The sequence below is a fragment of the Pseudorasbora parva genome, chromosome 3 (genome assembly GCF_024679245.1).
Source record: "Pseudorasbora parva isolate DD20220531a chromosome 3, ASM2467924v1, whole genome shotgun sequence".
NCBI classification, from domain to species: domain Eukaryota; kingdom Metazoa; phylum Chordata; class Actinopteri; order Cypriniformes; family Gobionidae; genus Pseudorasbora; species Pseudorasbora parva.
This window is the reverse complement of record NC_090174.1, coordinates 26,944,796-26,965,994: the sequence shown is the minus strand read 5'-3', so window position 1 is coordinate 26,965,994 and position 21,199 is coordinate 26,944,796. Positions and strand designations below refer to the sequence as shown.

The 21,199-nt window shown below is 37.8% G+C and overlaps 2 protein-coding genes across 2 annotated transcripts; both read left to right on the top strand.

Moving 5' to 3' along the window:
* The first annotated feature begins 1,770 nt into the window (after nucleotides 1-1,770).
* LOC137070800 (arrestin domain-containing protein 3-like) lies at nucleotides 1,771-6,433 on the top strand. Its single transcript, XM_067438248.1, has 7 exons — nucleotides 1,771-2,082; nucleotides 2,171-2,206; nucleotides 2,305-2,365; nucleotides 2,705-2,852; nucleotides 2,962-3,058; nucleotides 3,471-3,727; nucleotides 3,908-6,433. The coding sequence occupies exons 1-7, from the start codon at nucleotides 1,818-1,820 to the stop codon at nucleotides 4,325-4,327; spliced, it is 1,284 nt and encodes a 427-aa protein (XP_067294349.1). The 5' UTR covers nucleotides 1,771-1,817; the 3' UTR covers nucleotides 4,328-6,433.
* A 5,206-nt stretch (nucleotides 6,434-11,639) lies between these two features.
* LOC137070801 (arrestin domain-containing protein 3-like) lies at nucleotides 11,640-16,370 on the top strand. Its single transcript, XM_067438249.1, has 7 exons — nucleotides 11,640-11,969; nucleotides 12,068-12,109; nucleotides 12,212-12,272; nucleotides 13,753-13,900; nucleotides 14,012-14,108; nucleotides 14,515-14,771; nucleotides 14,952-16,370. The coding sequence occupies exons 1-7, from the start codon at nucleotides 11,708-11,710 to the stop codon at nucleotides 15,369-15,371; spliced, it is 1,287 nt and encodes a 428-aa protein (XP_067294350.1). The 5' UTR covers nucleotides 11,640-11,707; the 3' UTR covers nucleotides 15,372-16,370.
* Nucleotides 16,371-21,199: the final 4,829 nt, after the last annotated feature.

Here is a 21,199-nt window from a genome sequence, read left to right as displayed (position 1 = left end):
TCCAAACCGTGTTTTCTGAATCATTATGTTACACTTATAATAAGCGTTTATATTGGGACTACTTCAGACCGGTCTAGTAGGAACTGCTGCGGAGGAGCACAGTCCCTGCGTGACTAGTCATAGAAACAGAGAGAAGTAGCTCTGACTGCAATGTTCTTCCACAAGACGCATGCAGTTCTGTTTATTAACAGGACATGGAGCGGCAAAAGTTAGGACTGCAGCTTTAACTTTTTTCATATGTAAAATGGCATTTTAAATCATTAAAATATACACATTTTTGAATCGGAACACAAATACATAGCTAAATACAAGATAGAAGGTTCTAGGAGGGGTTATTTCAAATATTATCAAAACCGAGCACATATGGAGGTCAATAAAATTCATTCTCAAATGAAATCCTGCATTACAGCATATTCTGATGCGTTATTATGAAATATGTTATTAATGATTTGTTATTTATGAAATATGATCCCAGCAGCGCCACGCTCAGGTGACTGTATGTATAAGCCCAACTGGACGTGTTATTACTGAACACACTCATTCTCTAAGGAAATCGTGAATTACAGCAAATTCTGAGGGTGGTGATGTTCTGGGGATTATAGTTCCATAATAACAAATCAGAATATGAACATTATCACCTCACATCCGTTCTGTTTCAGTGCCAAAGCATGCATTTAAAATCCCCTCAAGAGCGCGTTTGCTCAGAGATATTGCCACTCAGGTAATAAGACAAGCATTCCATGATTATCAGCTAAAACTACAGTTAAAATACTTATAATAATGTGTTCACGACAACTATTGCCGGGATGCGGCAGATCAATGACTTTATAACTCGCAATTGCGACTTAATATCTCAGAATTCTGACTTTATCTCCCGCAATTGCGATTTATCTCAGAATTCTGACTTTATAACTCACAATTGTGAGAAAAAAAAGTCAGAATTGTGACTTTACAACTTGCAATTGTGAGAAAAAAAGTCAGAATTCTAGATAAAAAAGTCGCAATTTATTTTTTTATTTAGTGGCGGAAACGGGCTTCCCTACAATACCCATCTGAGCTGTAACCGCCAAACTCTTGACGGGCCATTCACGTCATGTATAGAGTCGGTGGGCGGGGCTTAACATAATGCAGCCAGAGTTGCGTGTGAGAGTGAAATTTGTATCTGTGTACAGCATATCCACAGGTGTCTCAGCCTTGATCGTGTGTGAAAGAGGGAGAAATGAAGAAGACGTATATAGTTTATCTATGACCAGTATTTACTCAGCGATCGGCCATAAAAGTTCATACGGAGCATTGTTGTGTAGCCTACGGAACATCAGTCTACAAGCAGATAAACATCATTTTCATTTTTGGGTGAACTAGCACAACTTCCTAGGAGGACTTGAATGCACCATTAGATCAGCAACAAATATTAAAATGTCAGATTTGTCTTATTTGCAATAAACACACAAAAACAAGAAATTAACTTTTGCTATTGTTAAATAGATGATATCCAAAGAGGTGTTTTATTTTATTTTTTTAATGTTGGCGCAATTTTCCCTCTAAATAATGATGTTGATGGATCCTGCATATGTGGGAAGTTTAACTGTGTGTTACAACTAACTAGCTCTTGTGTCCCTCGCTCCTTTGAATTATGCCGTATTGTCACCCACGAAGCACACAGCCTTCGAAAAGAAAACATTTTAAAACTCCGGTATGCCCCACCCACCGCTGGAAGTCCACACATACTTTGCTGATTGTTTCCCGCAGAAATCGCGTGCCAGTCTAGAACAGACTAAGTTCAAACGTCAGAAGTTGATACTGCCTGCCCTGGAGACATGATGTCCCTCACCGTAAAAAACATTTCTGTCGTTTACAATGCTATTAATCAGAGCAATACCTTCACCAGCGGTGACTTTATATCGGGACAAGTCATTCTGGATGTAGCGAAGGACACACAAATGCAGTCTCTGAGTGTGAAAATTAAAGGAAAAGCAGAGGTTTGCTGGAGCGAGCGTCATGGTAAAAAAACTGTTGTTTACTCGGATAAGGAGAAGTATTATTCCGTCGAGAGGTTTTTCGTTTTGGAGAACCAAACGCATGGTAGGAGGAATCTAGTTTTTTAGTGGAAGTTAGTGGAAATCATGTCGATTTAATCAGCTTTATTTTTTGTTGTAACTTGATCTTGTAGGTAATGAGATGCTGAGAGATTCATCAGGACAGCCGTGTAAGTCTGTTTGAGGATCAGATGAATATTGCAAAACGAGCTTGGGAAATGTAATTGAAAAACATGCTGATCTTTGATTTTATTTTTTAACTTGTTAGATCCGTCGGTTGTGGCACCAGGTCGTCATGTTTACCCATTCACATTTCAGTTACCTTTACAGTAAGTTCGGATTCGTTCTCTTGCAAAGTGTAAGAATTTGTGAAATGTGAATGTGTCTATAACAAGGATGTCAAGTAGTGTAACTATTAATTAAAAAATAAGAAAAATACTAAAATAGATTCTTAGCACTTTCAGCAAATGAACACAAATGTTATTAAAAATGTGTAATATAGACAGGATACACTAACTAAAAGTTATTCAGATACTATCTTAAAACAGAGTGGCTTGACTGCACAATTTAATATGTTACTCAAATAATAAAATACATTTTTTAAATTATTTGTCAAGAATTTCAACCATTTAATGATGCGGTTTGCTGTACAATTTCTCTGTTTACAGGCACTTTCCACCAACCTTTAAAGGTTCAGTTGGAAAAATTGTCTACACTTTGGAGACAAAACTATCCCGATCAATGCGTATTTCCAGCAAAGCCAAAGCAGAGTTTCACTATGTGCCCGGTCCAATTGTGTCCAATCCTGAACTAATGGTCTGAGATTATGACTTACATCCCATGCATTTGCTTTCTAAAACCATCTGTTCCTCTATTATGTTATGATGTTCAGTCACCTCTGTTTTGCGTGTTTTGTCTTGTTTAGGCCCCTCAGTATGGCACCAAAGATAAACAAATGAAACTTTTCACCTCTGGGAGTGTCTCCATGAACATAAAGACTGAGAAAATGGGATACTACCTTGGTAAAATTATATATATTATATAAACCATTATATAACCATTTCTGAAACTTTGTAAGAAGATGAAATGTATAAAATAGTAAACATCTATGGAGTAGCAGATGGACATTTTCCATAAATGTGGTCTTTTCAGAGCATGTGATTTTAGCTGTTGTTATAAATGACAAATAAGTTATGCATTTCGTGCTCGAAATCAACCATCAAGTCCACCTGAGCCCACACACTACTTGTGGAGCTTTCACCCCAATCCCCCCTGCATGTTATCAAAGCTTTTTGTATATTTTTTAAATTGTGTATTATTGTATTATTTTATATCTCATATGTTACATGAATCTGTATTAAGAGGCCTAGTTTGTTAAAATGCAATCATGGTTTGTAGTGATATTTTAATTGATCTTATTGTGCCTCACTACAGGAGAGGGCTTAAAAGTTTTGGCTGAAGTTCAGAACAATTCATCCCGTGCAGTCAAACCAAAATACTGCCTGTATGAAAAACACAGTTTTTTCGCAAGAGGAAAGAGAAGACTTTACACACATGAGGTATTTAAAGAGGAAGGGGAACCCATTGAGCCGAGTTTAAGAAAAACTGTCACCAAAGTGCTGCCTATTCCTCCCAGCCTTAACATCTCTATCCTAAACTGCAAGATTCTCAAGGTTGAATACAGACTCCGGGTGAGTTTCAACATATAAAGCAAAGGGAATAAACACATTAGATTGGCATATGTCAAAACTGGCATCATTTTGATGTCAATCATCTTTTAAATCAAGGGCTGTGCTGATTGCTTATCTAATATAGAGACACATTACCCACTTTTAATTTAATAATTTATAATATGTGTACTTTGTGCCTAGGTCTACCTGGATGTGCCGTATGCCTCAGACCCGGAGATCAAGTTCCCAGTAGTGATTCTACCTCTTCAGTCTTTATCAGGAGCAAATAGTGCTACAAACAGTGACTTTGGAATCTGGAATCAACCACCAGGTGGCAATGTGTACCCCAAAGCACCTCCTATGCCTCCATCTGCCCCGCCACTTAACGTTGTTGGACAAGCTGGTCAGTTTGGTGCCCCTGGCTACTACGGACCTCCTCCCAGTCAGTTTCCTGCTCCTGGTTACCCTGGACCTCCGGGTCAGTGTGCTCCCCCTAGTTACACTGGACCTCCTGGTCAATTTGGTTCTTCAGTTTCTCATCAGTCTGACTCATCAGCTCCACCTCCATATCAGGAATATCAACTATATCCACAGTTGCCAGACCACCTTAAAAAATCGTAGAATCGTCTTCTAGGTTTCTTTTATTATCATTGTTTTCTCTAAAATACTATACAATTAGGCTGGTCAAAATGTACACATTATATTATAACGCGTTACAATTAAGGCAGTTAATGCAGCATCTGTTTTTTTCCACGTCATACAATTCATGGCTCCTGAAAGATGCTACAGAAACAAGGTAGTGTTGGTGCAAAGTTCGGGTCGAGTAAAAATTTACAATATAATGGAAACATCTCTTATAACTGTCGAAAACAAAAGCACAGAATTAAGCCACAAATACCAGCCTCATACGCTTCTGCTGCAGTAGTCCTGTGTGGCGGTTACACAATGTCATGTTGTAAATAAGACAACATCTGAATTGCTTACCCCTCTGTTGCGGTTGTTGTTGCTGTTTTTGACTTATGCCTACCACCCTAACAGTGTTGCTATATAAACCAATGCAGATATTCCGGAAAACGAAAGAGCACAGTATGGACAGTCAATCATATAGATCAGATTCCAATCGGATTTGGACTGACAGTCTGAATGAGGCTAAAGTCGGGTACACACTGTGATTTTGGCCACGATTTGGCCGTCTGAAACAATTTTCAAATCCTAAAAGATTTCTCTGATCATTGGCTAATATCTGAAGTATTTGATCGTTAGTTTGACATGTTCACCGGCAACCGATTAATGATCGCTGTGACCTCGGACGAAATACTGGCAGTATCAGAAGATTTGATGCACAGTCCTGCAGTGTGACTTTTGCAACAGTTGTCAAATTATCTTCGTTTTTCAACACTGGCGAGGATGACGAGTATTGTATGGGTGAATAGCCTGACGTGGTCATACTCAATTCTAGTCAGAATATGAGTCTGAAACTGCTCCATTGGGCTGTAATTATGGGGCGTGTTTCAACCGAACCAGGAAAGACGTCAATTGGATAGACCTACAACCAATTAGAGCAACGAATCAACGCATAAAGTTATTTGTCAAATGTCAACAGAACTCAACTGCACTGTGTTGCCACGCGTTTTTTCCCGTGGGTTTTCCATGTCCGCGGGTTGAAGCGACTATTATATGATATAGACCCATGAATGCGAATTTTAGTAGGAAACCTTGCCAAAATAACACATTTTACCCCCAAATGCTATTTTTTTCCTCTGGAGAACCCCCAAGAAGCTGTTGTTTTTTGGGCTAGTAGTTGGCAGGTTTTGTTGTAAAAACTTGGCAACTCTGTCTGCATGCACGCTGAAATAAACAATCTTTGCCGGTGTTGTAAAAAAAAGATAATTATTTAAGGATACACAGTTACTTACCGACATGATCATTATTTCAGAGAGAAATAGTGAAGGTGAATCTATATACAAACAAGCTCTGCGTTTAGGATTTGAACAAATATAATCCAAGCCCCTTTGATGATGTGCATGATTGCGTTACTGTTTATCATCTGTCCGTCATCGTCTAAAGCCTGCCCTGATGATTTCATTGGTCCGAACAGTTTCTGTTCAGGCATAATCTCTCCTCTATGGATCAAGTCCAGACCGAACTGCCCAAGCTCAAATGTTGTGGGCAGGGCTGAGTTCGGCTGGCATTCAGGCTAATCGGTGATGCCTTCTTACATAAAAAAGATACCATTAAACAAATATTTAAAATGTGAGTTTAAATGTGAAATTATTACAATATAAAAATGTATTTAAAAAATGCAATTTACTTATATTTTTTAAATCGACTGACAGCACTGATATTATGTAGCCTTTTATATACCCTTGGATTTACTATGACTTTCTACATTAATTGCTACAAAAAGATCAGATCTCAAGCAATCACAAAAGCAGACAAACAAGTCTGCTTAAAACAAAACCATATGTTTTAACACTCTGATCCTATACTACATTTAGACTGAATTAGTATTTTAAGTATTTTTTTTATGTATGAATGAAATAAAATACTATTTTGTGCACACATTATAGGACTAATCTTGTAAACAGATGGTTTGCTGTAAAAGAGTTGCCTTTTTTATATGCTGCTCTTTAAATCTACACTATTGGGCCATTGAAATAAAACCTAGTTTGAGTGTGGTTTGTGGTGCCGGTGAACACATGGAAATCTAAAAGATATAATCTGAGCAGGTGCCATTCTGTATGTTATTGTTGTGACTATTGGAAACATTATTTTTTAAATAAATGAAGTATCATAGTTTAACAATTGTTTTGTTTGTTTTGTTTTTTACAACCATGATTCTCTATGGGCCAGACAGTGTATGGTTGCAACATGGAGAGAGCATAGACCGTAAAAAAATATGGACGACGCAACATCATCCGTTTCTGCTTGGCAGATTTGAAGCTTTCAGGCGGCCTGAACGGCGCTGACATCTTGGTACCGAGTCTGCACAGTAGAGATTTCGGGACCGGAGTTGCGCAGTAGAGAGCAGGAAGTACAGCTGCAATATCAAAAGCCCGCCCACACTCTCACAGATACAGAACAATTAATTATGTTGGTGCGAAATAAACAGCTATGGAAATGTACAAATTAAAGATAAAGCTCCAATATGCTCCCAAAAATCCAGAAAAAAGTCTGTTAGTGCCTCAGTGACAATTAACTTCACTCAGAGAAGACGTTGATCTCAGCTGTCAATCATGGCGTCACACCCCCCGTTTTTATAGCATCAAATAATTAAGTAAAACTAATCTTATTTTAAAGACGAACACTTGAAATTAAATCATCGTGATGATAACTGCCTTCAATGACATTAACTTTGGGGAAAAAATATTTGAAGTGTAATTTTATTGTTTAGTTTGCCTCGCGTCCATTAGAAAACACAGAGGGGCGACTATACTGGGACCGGGCACCGGGGGGCGATCGAGGCGCGAAAGCTTCAGTTTCTGAGAGGGAGACTGCAGGATGTCAATAAAGACGAGGTCATCTAATATCCCGACGCCATCCTTTTGCTAGCAAAACTGGAAGATACGATGCACTGCTTCGGCGAGCACTTCCGGTATTCTCTTCCGCTGTGATAAAGGCCTATTGGGAGAGAGTTGTAACACTTCAAATTCCACTAATCAGTGATGAGTCGTATAATCATTTCATTATTTACCCACTTCCTCCCACATCCCATATGTGGTTGTCAAGGCTGTAAATATATCATGCAGATATATAGCCTATATATGCCTGAAAACTATTAACATTTTAGTCTTTAAGCAGCCTACCTTGTCTACATTATGCCTTTATTGTGAATGTGTTTATAAACAATATGTGTTGTGCTGCTAGTAGTGATGGGACATCTGAAGCGAGGCTCCGGAGCTTGTGTCGAACAAAAAGGGGAGTTCCAGATGAAGCCCCGATTCGAGGCGTGTATCGTTTCCGTGAAAATCACGTGACGATGACAAACAAGGCCTCGTTTTCTGTTGAATACGTCATATCGCTTCCGGATAAAAGTGGTTCGAAACCTCGCGACTTTTGTGGGGTTTGCAGTAGGCATTAGGTGTGTTCGACATCGGCTGTGGCTTGATTCATGCGATCGGCGAGAGTAGCCGAGTGCAGGCGGGGAGGAGCTGCAAACGGAGACGTGAAGTTGGACACTTTCTGCTTCCCGTAGTGACGCTTGCACTGCGTTTGCAAACTTTATCACAGCTGAAGTTAAATAAATACAATATTTCTCAAATACACAGATGTTTCAAATTACATTTTCATTCAATACTTTATGTACTGTTTAATAAAGCGTCTATTTGGACAAGATTAATGTTCAACATATAAACCTACACTATCAATGAAGTGTTGTCAACGGTTTTTATCAGTTTTAGTTTGATAAACATGATGATATAACATCGCGGCTACACGAAAAGAGGTTTTACTGTTATAAATAAATGATTTGTGAGCATTAGCCTAACGTAAGGTTTTAGAATAAACACGAAACGCACATGTTCGCTGTCATGCAGTGAATCGGCCAATCATGTGTCGTCATCAGAGCTCTTGCATCCACCTGCAGTCCCCCTTGAGAATCTGCAGCGGCTGCATCAGCCGGCTGCTCTCGAATCGCTCTCGCTGTACTTTGTTGACATACGTCACAGTCACGTGCTGTCGGCGCTGTCTCAAGCAAGGGGGTAATCTCAAGGGGGTAATCTAGCACTCGGAAAGCGTTCCACCCCTAGGGGCTGCCATTGCTAACCAAGCCATCACCTGCTGTTAGCATCCCATTGACTCCCATTCATTTTTGAGTCACTTTGACAATGAATAACTTTACATCTGAGACGTTTAAAGACTCCATTTGTCCATTGTTTATTTCTAAAGAAACACGACAATGCATAAAAGGCTCCGTTACCTAGTATCTTACACTATCGCCCCGTAGAAGCTGTTTTTGTAAAAATAGGCTAACGATTGCGTCATAACCAACGCGACTCTGTCGCACAGTTGAGAAATTACCGTATAGACCTGAGGAGACGCTCGCAGGCAATCTTTTACTGTCTATGAGACAGTCGGGGGGACATGGAGACATAAAGTCTGATAAAGTTAAGGGGGAAGAATGGGGAGAAGCCCATAGTGAGCCAAAAGCAACAGGAGAAAATATTTAAACAACGTGATTCAGCTTTCACTTTCCACAACTACTAGAAGACCTACAGCTGTCAGACAGGAGGCTCACGTCACATCTACGTCGTCAAGCTCAGTCTGAGCCTGCGCAGTTCGCTCAGCCATCAGGAAGTGAGTGCCCCTAGGTTGACTTCAATAGGCTTGTTTGAGATGAGCAAAATCTGACATCACCGGTGATCAGCGCGAGATGCATGCCGGTTAGAAATGTGTCCGAGGGCGGTCCGCCTTGCTCTGATGTCATGCTGACGTATGTCAAAAATCTCTCGCGATGGCAAGGCGGATGTGTCGGAATAGGCTTGTTTGTCGGAATAGGCTTGGGGTCATAACCCACAGAGAGATCGCACTGTCCGAGAGTTTGGGAATATTCACACATTATTTATACACATTAAAACATGATATCAGAGTTTTAAAATCAAATATTTTAAAAAGCAAACTAGCTTAGCCTACATCACGGTTGTTTAAACCAATAAGCATTAAGCTGTGTCGTCAGCAAGTCGTTTCCCATCGTGCTTTTGCTCCGCGCAGTCGGTGAAGAGCAACTGCGCTCGACTGCAGAATCCGACACGTCCGCCTCGCCATCGCGAGAGATTTTTGACATACGTCGGCATGACATCAGAGCAAGGCGGACCGCCCTCGGACACATTTCTAACCGGCATGCATCTCGCGCTGATCACCGGTGATCGTTCTGCGCAGATTTTGCTCATCTCAAACAAGCCTAATCTGGAGTCGAGCGCAGTTGCTCTCTCCACCGATTGCGCTGACCAAAAGCACGATGGGAAACGACTTGCTGACGACACAGCTTAATGCTTATTGGTTTTAACAACTGTGATGTAAGGTTGTTTTTTTAAATATTTAATTTTAAAACTCTGATATCAAGTTTTTATGTGTATAAATTATGTGTGCATATTCTCAAACTCTCGGACAGTGCGATCTTTCTGTGGGTTATGTGATTGTTGTCATATTAATAAAATAGGATATAAAAACATGTGTGTGATTAAAGTAAAAATGCTTGATAAACAGGCCTTTCGAAAGGAAATAAATAACAAAAACTTTGGGTGTCTTGTTCATAATATTTATTTTCATATAAAAGCAACAGAACTTAAATTACATCCAGTTTATCAGCAACAGAGCGCACGAGTGTGAATCCCGCGATATCCGCATCTGATCTCGCAGGTGTCTGACTACGAGAAGAGAGAATTGTCCGGCTTGCCTGCTCTTTTTTCACTTCTCCCCTCACTGCAGCCGCCTAGTCTCGCCTTTATTTCAGGCGAGGCAAGACGCATCTCAAACAAGCCTATTATTTCGCCGTTGACGTCAATGGGATCGCTCTGTCCATTTCTTTTACTGTCTATGGTCTCAAGTCGGACAACATTTCTAACCGGCATGCACTGCTTCAAGTCTGCTGCCGATCGGTCCAAGAAGTCGAACAAGCCTATTTGCATTGGTGTTGAGGTGTTGGTTGTAGTAGCGATATCATTATATATCATAGCTTGTATTATATATTATATTACATTATACTTAGTAGATTATTAGAGTAAATTATAAATAGTTCAGTAGATTATTAAATTAGCCTTTATATATATATATATATATATATATATATATATATATATATATAATATAACATATATATATATATATATATATATATATATGTTATATTATATTTATATATATATATATATATATATATATATATATATATATATATATATATATATATAAATATAATATATAATTTATATTATATTTATATTTTATATTATATTTATATTTTATTATAAATATATATATTATATATATATATATATATAATATATATATATATTATAATTACGTAGTATAGGTATTACAACTAGATATAGCTATATTTAGTTGTAATACCTATACTACGTAATTAAAATATATATATTTTTAACATGAATGTATAACCCGGGGACATAAAAGTTCCCCCAATTGAAGAATCACCCATATATATACCTATATATAGCCTATATTAGTAGTAGGCCTAGTGTTATTATATAATATTAATATTATTATTATTAATATTATTATAAGACTATACTGTATTAGGGAAAGCTTTTCCCATCCCTGCAGTTTGCTGTTCCACAATTCCAGTCCCATAAGCACTGCACTCATAATAATTTATTTACAATCATTCTGGGCATTCGCTGTCATCACTAACCCAAAGAACTACTGAATAGTTGAACACAAAGTTGTGTGTTTGTGTGAGTTGTGTGTGCATAGGTTAATACAAGCAGAGTAAAATACTTTATTAATACACAGGCAATAGAAAAAGGTTGTGCCCACACTATGATAATTTGGTTGCTCAGGATGAATAGATTTGTGTGCGATGCATTGCTTTGAACAGCAGGTGTCACTAGGGAGCACACTGTTTCATGAGGCTTCAGGTAAATGAACCTTTTGGTGAACCAATGGGCTGGAAAGCCTCAGTGGTTCAGGAAGCCTCATTTAGTGTTTGCCAGTGATTCTATGATTTGGGACCGGAAAATGACTGAAATGGTATTTGTTAAAATAAAACATTCCCAAGACGCCCCAAAAGTATTAAGCTGACTTCCTTATATATCGCCTAAATGCAAATTGTGTTGAATGGTATGAACTATTCTTTCCGACAACAAAGCACCTGAACCATAGACTACAAGCTCGTAATCACGACTTCTGAAGTGGGAAGGCGGCAATTCCGCGTCCAGTATGCCCCGCCCACAGATTATTTCCCGCAGCAATCGCGTGCAGTCCAAAACATACTTCAAACGTCAGACTCAGAAGCTGAGGCAGGGTACCTGGACTGGAGACACGATGTCCCTCACCGTGAAAAACATTTCTGTCATTTACAATCCCATCAATCAGAGCAATACCTTCACCAGCGGTGACTTTATATCGGGACAAGTCATTCTGGATGTAGCGAAGGACACACAAATGCAGTCTCTGAGTGTGAAAATTAAAGGAAAAGCAGAGGTTTGCTGGAGCGAGCATTACGGTAAAACCACTGTTGTTTACTCGGATAAGGAGAAGTATTATTCCGTCGAGAGGTTTTTCGTTCGGGAGGACAAAACACATGGTAGGAGGAATCTGTAGTTTTTTTTTTTTTTTTTTACAGTTGGGGGACGTCAGGTCGATATAACCAACTTTATTTTGTGTTGTTATTTGATCTTGTAGGTAATGACCATGAGATGCTGAGAGATTCATCAGGACAGCCGTGTAAGTCTGTTCGCGAATCAGATGAATATAGCAAAAATAGTATTGCAATATTTTGGAAATGTAACTAAAAATCATTCTAATCTTTTATTTTTAACTTGTTAGATCCGTCGGTTGTGGCACCAGGCCGTCATGTTTACCCATTCACCTTTCAGTTACCTATACAGTAAGTTACGGATTTCTCTTGTAAAGTTCTCTTGAGAGAACTGTAAAATATGTATGTGGGCCTATTACAATTGCCCGAGATAATATAAAGAAAATGACAAATATATGACTGTCATATATATTTTTGTCATATATGAAAATGACTTTGTCTATATGACAAAGGACACATTTTAGATATGCCACGCTATAAAAGTTATTCAGAAACATTAATAGGCCTTGGTTATATTTAACTTGATTAATCTAATATTCATTTTGTTGTATATCTTACAAAATGGCTTGCCTGCTCAATTGAATATATTACTATTATAATATTAAAAATATACTAAAAATAAAGTACTTTTAATTTGAATAGTTAATACACTTTTTTTGCAAGAATTTCAACACGTTAATGATACTGTTTGCTGTACATCTACTCCATTATTTACGGTGGCCGAGACAGCTCAACACGCAGCAAATGAAGAAAGCACCAGCAAATAAAGAAAACATCTTCATCAGTTTGACAACACGCGCGCTGCAAAAGTTCACAACGCATGCAAATACAAAAACGCGCAGCAAATCCTCACAACACATGCAAATACAAAAACGCGCAGCAAATCCTCACAACACATGCAAATTACAAAAACGCGCTGCAAAAGTTCACAACACATACAAATACAAAAACGCGCTGCAAATCCTCACAACACATACACATACAAAACGCGCTGCAAATCCTCACAACACATGCAAATACAAAAACGCGCTGCAAATAACGCAGACCACAACGGAAATGTTTTAAGGGGACTCCTTTGAGTGACGAACCCCTACGGGACCTGCTTACTCGCCTGTCACTATTGTTGTCACTGACCAGCTGAAAGGCGAGTTTGTTTGTTTTGTTTATTTAAACATCCTGAATGTATGATTGCATGGTCTTTTTTATACAGTGTAACAATATATTTAGGCCAACAATATCCAAACGACAAAGCAATTATACAATCATGATATAAAAGTAAACAAAAAAACCTCACCTTTGGGTCAGTTCAGTTTTTGGGTCAGGTCAGTTTTTGAATTTGCCTGTGTTGTAATTTTTTTGCTGCGCGTTTTTAAATTAGCATGTGTTGTGAGGATTTGCAGCGCGTTTTTGTATTTGCATGTGTTGTGAGGATTTGCTGCGCGTTTTTGTATTTGCATGTGTTGTGGGGATTTGCTGCGCGTTTTTGTATTTGCATGTGTTGTGAGGATTTGCTGCGCGTTTTTAAATTTGCATGTGTTGTGAGGATTTGCTGCGCGTTTTTAAATTAGCATGTGTTGTGAGGATTTGCAGCGCGTTTTTGTAATTTGCATGTGTTGTGAGGATTTGCAGCGCGTTTTTGTATTTGCATGCGTTGTGAACTTTTGCAGCGCGCGTGTTGTCAAACTGATGAAGATGTTTTCTTTATTTGCTGGTGCTTTCTTCATTTGCAGCGTGTTGAGCTGTCTCGGCCACCGTAATTATTTTCTTACAGGCACTTTCCATCAACCTTTAAAGGTTCAGTTGGAAAAATTGTCTACACTTTGGAGACAAAACTATCCCGATCAATGCGTGTTGCTAGCAAAGCCAAAGCAGAGTTTCACTATGTGCCCGGTCCAATTGTGTCCAATCCTGAACTAATGGTGAGATTATGACTAAAATCCTATGCATTATCTTTCTAATTAATACCATCTGTTCCTCTATTATGTTATGATGTTCAGTCACCTCTGTTTTACCTGTTTTGTCCTGTTTAGGCCCCTCAGTATGGAACCAAAGATAAAAAAATGAAACTCTTCACCTCTGGGAGTGTCTCCATGAACATAAAGACTGAGAAAATGGGATACCACCTTGGTATATATAAATATTAGTAAAGTTTGACTGTTATAGACAACCATTTCTTAATCTTTGTAAGATGATGTTTATATACAATTGCAAACATCTCTGGAGCAGCGGATGGACATTTTCCATGAGTTTCTTGTTTTCTCTCTGTAAGCACTCTTGTTTAAGCAAGTAGATTAAGATAACGAATGTGGTAATTTCAGATCATGTGTCTCAGCTGTTGTAATAATTAACAAGGAAGTTACACGTTTCATGGTTGAAATCAACCCTCTGGTCCACCTTAACCAACACACCACTTGTGGAACTGGTTCTACTTGTTTCATGTTACATAATTCTGTATGTAGAGGCCTAGTTTGTTAAAATTTCTAGTTATATTTTAGTGACATGTTTTAATTGATCTTATTGTGCCTCACTACAGGAGAGGGCTTAAAAGTTTTGGCTGAAGTTCAGAACAATTCATCCCGTGCTATCAAACCAAAATACAGCCTGTATGAAAAACACAGTTTTTTCGCAAAAGGAAAGAAAAGACTTCACACACATGACCTATTTAAAGAGGAAGGGGAATCCATTGAGCCAAACTCAGTAAAAAACGTCACCAAAGTGCTGCCCATTCCTCCCAGCCTTAACATCTCTATCCTAAACTGCAAGATTCTCAAGGTTGAATACAGACTCCGGGTGAGTTTCAACATATAAAGCAAAGGGAATAAACAGATTAGATTGGCATATGTCAAAACTGGCATCATTTTGATGTCAATCATCTTTTAAATCAAGGGCTGTGCTGATTGCTTATCTAATATAGAGACACATTACCCACTTTTAATTTAATAATTTATAATATGTGTGCTTTGTGCCTAGGTCTACCTGGATGTGCCGTATGCCTCAGACCCGGAGATCAAGTTCCCAGTAGTGATTCTACCTCTTCAGTCTTTATCAGGAGCAAATAGTGCTACAAACAGTGACTTTGGAATCTGGAATCAACCACCAGGTGGCAACGTGTACCCCAACCCACCTCCTATGCCTCCATCTGCCCAGCCACTTAACGTTGTTGGACAACCTGGTCAGTTTGGTGCCCCTGGCTACTACGGACCTCCTCCCAGTCAGTTTCCTGCTCCTGGTTACCCTGGACCTCCGGGTCAGTGTGCTCCCCCTAGTTACGCTGGACGTCCTGGTCAATTTGGTTCTTCAATTTCTCATCAGTCTGACTCATCAGCTCCACCTTCATATCTGGAATATCAACTATATCCACAGTTGCCAGACCACCCTAAAAAATCGTAGAATCGCCTTCTAGGTTTCTTTTATTATTTTTTCTAAACTGCTGTAATGATTTATATTAACTAGGGCTGTCAGCATCTTTTTTTCCCCATCATCCTTTGGCTAGACTTACATTATATGACCACTCTCTTATTTATGCAAATGTTTTTAAAGCTTCCACTTCAGAGAGCGCTTGAATGGATAAAAACACAATGTATCATTCTCAAACGAGTTAAATGAAGTGAAATCAAATTAACGTAAAGAGTTCCGAGTTCCAATGGATTGTGTAACCGATCTGCGTGATGTGCTTTAAAGTGTCATTAAGGAAAACAAAAGAAAAAGCAAAAATCACTCACTGTTCCTGACTGAAAACACTTTTGTAGGATTAATGAGGATTAATCTCCTTTTAATTTATAATTTATGCTGTGAAGTTTAGACCTACCTGAAAACCTCAAACCAATGTTTACAAGGTTACATTAACAGATAATGAAAAATAACTTTTTGTGCGTTTTGAGAGGGCATGTAAAAACCTGAACCGGTCTGACTGGGCCAATAGAAAAAAAATATCCTTGATATATTGAAGGGCACGGTTAAATGTGACATTTATTATAACTGGCTTTTGTGAAGATTGTTTTAAGTTAATTTAAATATCAATTTTCCAAACTGTGTTTTTTGTCTTACCCTGAATCATTTTGGTACACTTATAATAAGTGTTAAGTCTGGTAGGAACCGGTGCAGAGGAGCACAGTCCCTGCCTGACTCGCCATAGAAATAGCTCCGGCTGCAATGTTCTTGCGCAAGATGCATGCAGTTCTGTTTATTAACCACTGGAGCTCCTAAAGTTATGTACTGCAGCTTTAAATTACAAGTTGTTGTTATTATTTTTAAAGGATAATACATGTTAAAAAGTTATAGTTTCATATAATACTGTAATGCAGAATGGCTTTAGCTAAAATTGTATCAGCAACGGAATCAGTGATGGCTTTCATAAAAAGTTACAATTAAACAAATATTTAAAATATATGTTACTGACTTTGTTGTTTATTCATTTGAAGTTTTTGACTCAAGATTCACATGCGATTGACAGAAGTGTGTGCTACGTGCCGTTGAACACATTAACATTTAAAATGAGCAGGTGCCGTTATTTGTTTTTTTTAATTTTGGAAACATTGATATGTTAAATCAGTCACGATATCAGCAGCACAGGCTTTACCATACGGATTCAACAGCACCACCACAAACAGTGGGTAACAGTGCTCATTAATGTCTGATCTGGGATCAGTGAGTTTTGATGTGTAGGTAATTATGTAAGTTCACACAGACTTTCTTTCTAATTAGTTTAAAACTGTCAGTCCTGCAGCTGGCCGTCTTAATGCATCAGTGAATCAAGCCAGTGACTAAAACCATCAACTTCACCTCTTTTCTGTTAGCAGCATGAAACAAATCTGTTATTTAAACGATTAAACTAGAGAGAGCATTCAAAGAACACTCTTTATAATGTTCAGATTGGTCAATCACACGTTTGAATGACGCTGCTCATTATGCTCAACAGAAGCTCTTATATACTGTATCATGTCGATGTCGTGTTTGTTGTTAGCCGTGGTGAAAGCATTTTGTGAGAGAAATAACATTGCAAAGTTCACTCGTGATTCAGAGCTCTCAGATACAAACAAAATAACCTCGCGCTCTCAAAAACTCGGTTCAGTAACACTTCCTCAGCAATCTTTCCCCAGCTCCGTTTCTCTCTCTCTCTCTCTCTCTCTCTCTCTCTCTCTCTCTCTCTCTCTCTCTCTCTCTCTCTCTCTCTCTCGACTGGCAGCGCTGCAGCTGCTCAGGCTCGCGCCCATAGACGCTCGCGCCTGACTAAACCAACGCCCCGCCCCCTCCGCACTAATCTCATTTCAAATGTAAAGATGTCAGCCAATCACAACAGTGGGTGTTTTCACTGAAGACTCACAGCAAACACGCCTCTTGAAACAGAGCATTCTAAACAGAGGGCTAATATCAGTATAGAAAAAAGTGCCTTTTATTTTTAAATTATGACATTTTTGATGTAAAAACCATACTAACAATATAAGTACACCCCAAGACACATTATAAAACAATAAAACAACCCATACACTAAATAGATGTGTGCCTGCCAGTGTTTTTTTTTTTTTTTTTTAAGGAACTGATGAGGTTTCAAAAAAGCGCAGGTCCGTCAAATCATTTGTGACAACAATGTTGAAGCCAGTGGTGAGGAATGAGAATTTTGAGCCAAATAAAGTGTGGGTAAAATCAATGTGTCCTATGCAGTCTCTGGGCCCTCCAAGCCTGCACTCAATAGTTAAAACTAAATAAAATAAAAACTGCCTCAGAAGTCTTTATTTATTCATTCATTCATTCATTTATTTATTTTAATAAAAGGTAAAAATTGCTCATTTATATCAAGCAATTCTGACTTTTTTCTTGTTTACATCAATTTGGTTTCCTGATATTTTTTCATTCATCTTTAATTCTCACAATTGTAAGATAAAAACTGTATATATTTCCTAATTAAAACTGTTATTTTCGTCTTTTTTTAGTACATTATGAATGTATTTTTTTTAAAGCATTTGTGTAAATTCACAGGCAGAGCTTTAGTGTAGATTTCTAAACAGCATACTGGGTGATTTTTTTCTTTTCTGAAAAGCATGGGCCAACTATTATGAAATGACTGTTGAATTGACTCATGACTTTTGTCCTTTTTTATTGCCTTCTCTGTTGAAACTATTCCGGCCACTGATGTGCTGCTTAAAGGGAATGGGCTTTTTACTTTTTTAGATGTGTCCGTACTGCAGTAATGTATAATATTGTATATTTGTATATATTGTATGATATTCTTAATTTAATTGTATTATACGGTGACGCATTGCTGCCACATACATATAATTTTTTTCACTCGTTGTGATAATGAGATATAGTTTTAACATATTTCCTCATAATACTGAAATTGTTGTTTTAACGAAAACTTTTCTAGTTAAAACAACATATTTTCTCCTAAGAATTGTAGGATCTTACAATAGCATTACTCCTCAGAGAGAGAGAGGGGTGTGTGATAGGGTTGACACATGACACTTCCTGATGCTTGATTTGCCATTCTATGGTTGCATACACTAACTCTTTTCTGGGCTTGAACGTATTATGTAAATGTGTATATGAGGTGGTTTACTGATGTAATCTTCTGACACTGATGCTACTGGCCCCATAATATAATTATCCTTCATTTTTATTTCCAGCTGGTTACAGAGAGGCAGTGTTGCAGAAAGAATCAACTATAAAAATACTTCCATAGACCAGTCTGTTTTTTACTTTCAGATTTAAGAATATACAACACAAATATTGCTGCTCAAACTGTCTACTATCCAGGGGGCGGAATTTCCTTTTGAATGTGTAGGAGTGTTAATGAGAAACGGTTGTATACAGAAAACAGGGAAGAAGTCAGTGGGTCATGTGTCACTATTTCCATCGTTCCACAGTTGCACATGTAAATCTACCTCTATGTCAATCTCTTATCTCTTCATGCAGAATCTATATTACCCTACCATTGTAAAACAATTGTATGTGACTCATTGGTGCCACATACACATTATTTTTCCACTCAATCATGTCATAATGACGAGATAAAATGTAACATAAAAATGTTGGTATGTTTACCTGTTTTTTTTTTTTTTGAACCTGGTTTAACCTGTTTTTTTCTTCTTCTTCTTCTTTTCTTTTTTCCCCTTGAAATTGTGTGACTTTTTCTCATTTGGGTCATAGTCATGCATGCAAAGTTTGGATAAAACAATGTGTTGTGGAATGTGCATATATAATATTTTTGCACATATTATTATATTTTAAAGCAACAGCACAGACCCAAAACAAAAACATATTTTTGTTTTATTTTGGTATGTTGGATTTTTACTACCCCTTGTAGGTAAAAAGGAGCTTTTCCACACTTTATTCCGAACTGAAAAAGACTTCTCAGACACTGATGACATTAAAAATTAGCTATCTTTAAAAATAAATGTTTTACATTTTTTTTAAAATAAAAAATAAACTATGGGTTAAATAAAAACCACTAGGCCAGTGTTGAGTTCTTACAATATCCCAAATATTGCTATTTTAACCAAGGTGCCTGGACATCTGACGGAGTAGCCTGTCAATTGCGTCATATTTGCGTTATCCTCGGTTTCTGGTTTTATTCTGCAGAAACAATTTACTCTTAGCCGTGTGAACAAGTGTCACAGCAACCGCTGAGCAAACGCACAGAGTAACGTCATGACATATCATTTTAAACACACTTAAATGTATCTAATATGATAAACAGAGCTGCATCAACTCATACTCATGACCGAAAAAGTGGAAATGCTATTGGGGTGACTGTGTCCTGTCATGATAAAAGTCCTGTCGCTCGCGAGGCGTGTGCTTGCGTAAAAATCAATCCAGCGGCCTTGCTCAGCTCCACAACACTCACCCCTGCTATGCTCCATACTTTGTAATGCTAATAATCACACCTATTAACATGATTTCTGCTGAGTCCTATCCCGATTCTTTTCCACTGGCTGTGAGGTGAAGACCACATGTCCCAAGATTCTGTGCTCAAACCCTGCACGGGTCTCAAATCTAGGCCCTAGCCCGGCCCTGGCAGCCATCAATATAGTTGTTTTTATTGTCAAAGTAGTTATATTTCGTTTTGTTTCTTTATTAAGTTAATTTAGAAAAATGTTTAGAGCAATTTTTTGTTTGTTAAATTAAAGTTGTAATTTTTTTAAGTGACACTGAGTTAACCGCATGTTTAATCAATTTAGCCTCTCAAATCAGCTCTTCACTTGCCTTGCCTATAATAAAATCCATAGATATAAAACACCTTAAGCACCACAATGTTAGTTAATTTAGCCTACTATTACCACCACCACAGTAAAAGGCATTTTGAGCTGAGGCAGCTGATACTGCTCGCAACGGTGGTTACAAAACAAAACGGGCTAAACAATCTAAACAAATAAAAGAACATGCAGATTGTCTTATACCTTACACCTCCACAAAATGAATATAAGTATGATCTTCAATTCCCGCGGTATGCTCATTTAACGGAGTTCACATCAACGGAAGCAAAAGATTCAAGATGCATTTTATTCAGCAGCTCATTTTAAATTCAAAGACCGCAATATGAGATAGCGACAAGGGCATAGGTTTGGTCTCAGCTTTGGTGGGGACATCACACTAGGTTTGCCCAGATTATATAGTCTATTATTTATGTTACTGAGTATGGAAATGCACCATTAGTTTATTAATACGTCTATTAATTTATGAAGCTCTTCAGTTCAAATTATCCAGTACCAAAATAATAATATAAAAAAATACTCTTTAATTGTCAAGTTCATAATGACTTTTTTTTTTTTTTTACCTCTTATCACAGTATTGGGCATGTCAACGATTAGTAACAACTTTAGCTTTGAAGCATTGTTAATTTTTGTACATCAATTTTTTTCCTCCCTCATTCACAGTTCGTGGCTGTTTTTGCCCCATTGGCTTCCATTATAGCCTCATTTTTTGATTGGAAAGCCATGACACCATATAATCACACATTCTTGGTTGTTGGTGGTTTTCCCTTTTGGGAAGAGGTAAAATGTGTAATTTTTACAGTTGATAAACTGGTGGCACCATTAACCCTGTGCTAAAAATAAATTTAAATAAATTTAAAAAAAATAAATAAAACAATTGTTATTCACTTCACCTGTCAGTGTGATATCATAATCATAATCATCATAATCTTATTCCTGATTGGCCTGTGTGTGTGTGTGTGTGTGTGTGTGTGTGTGTGTGTGTGTGTGTGTGTATATATATATATA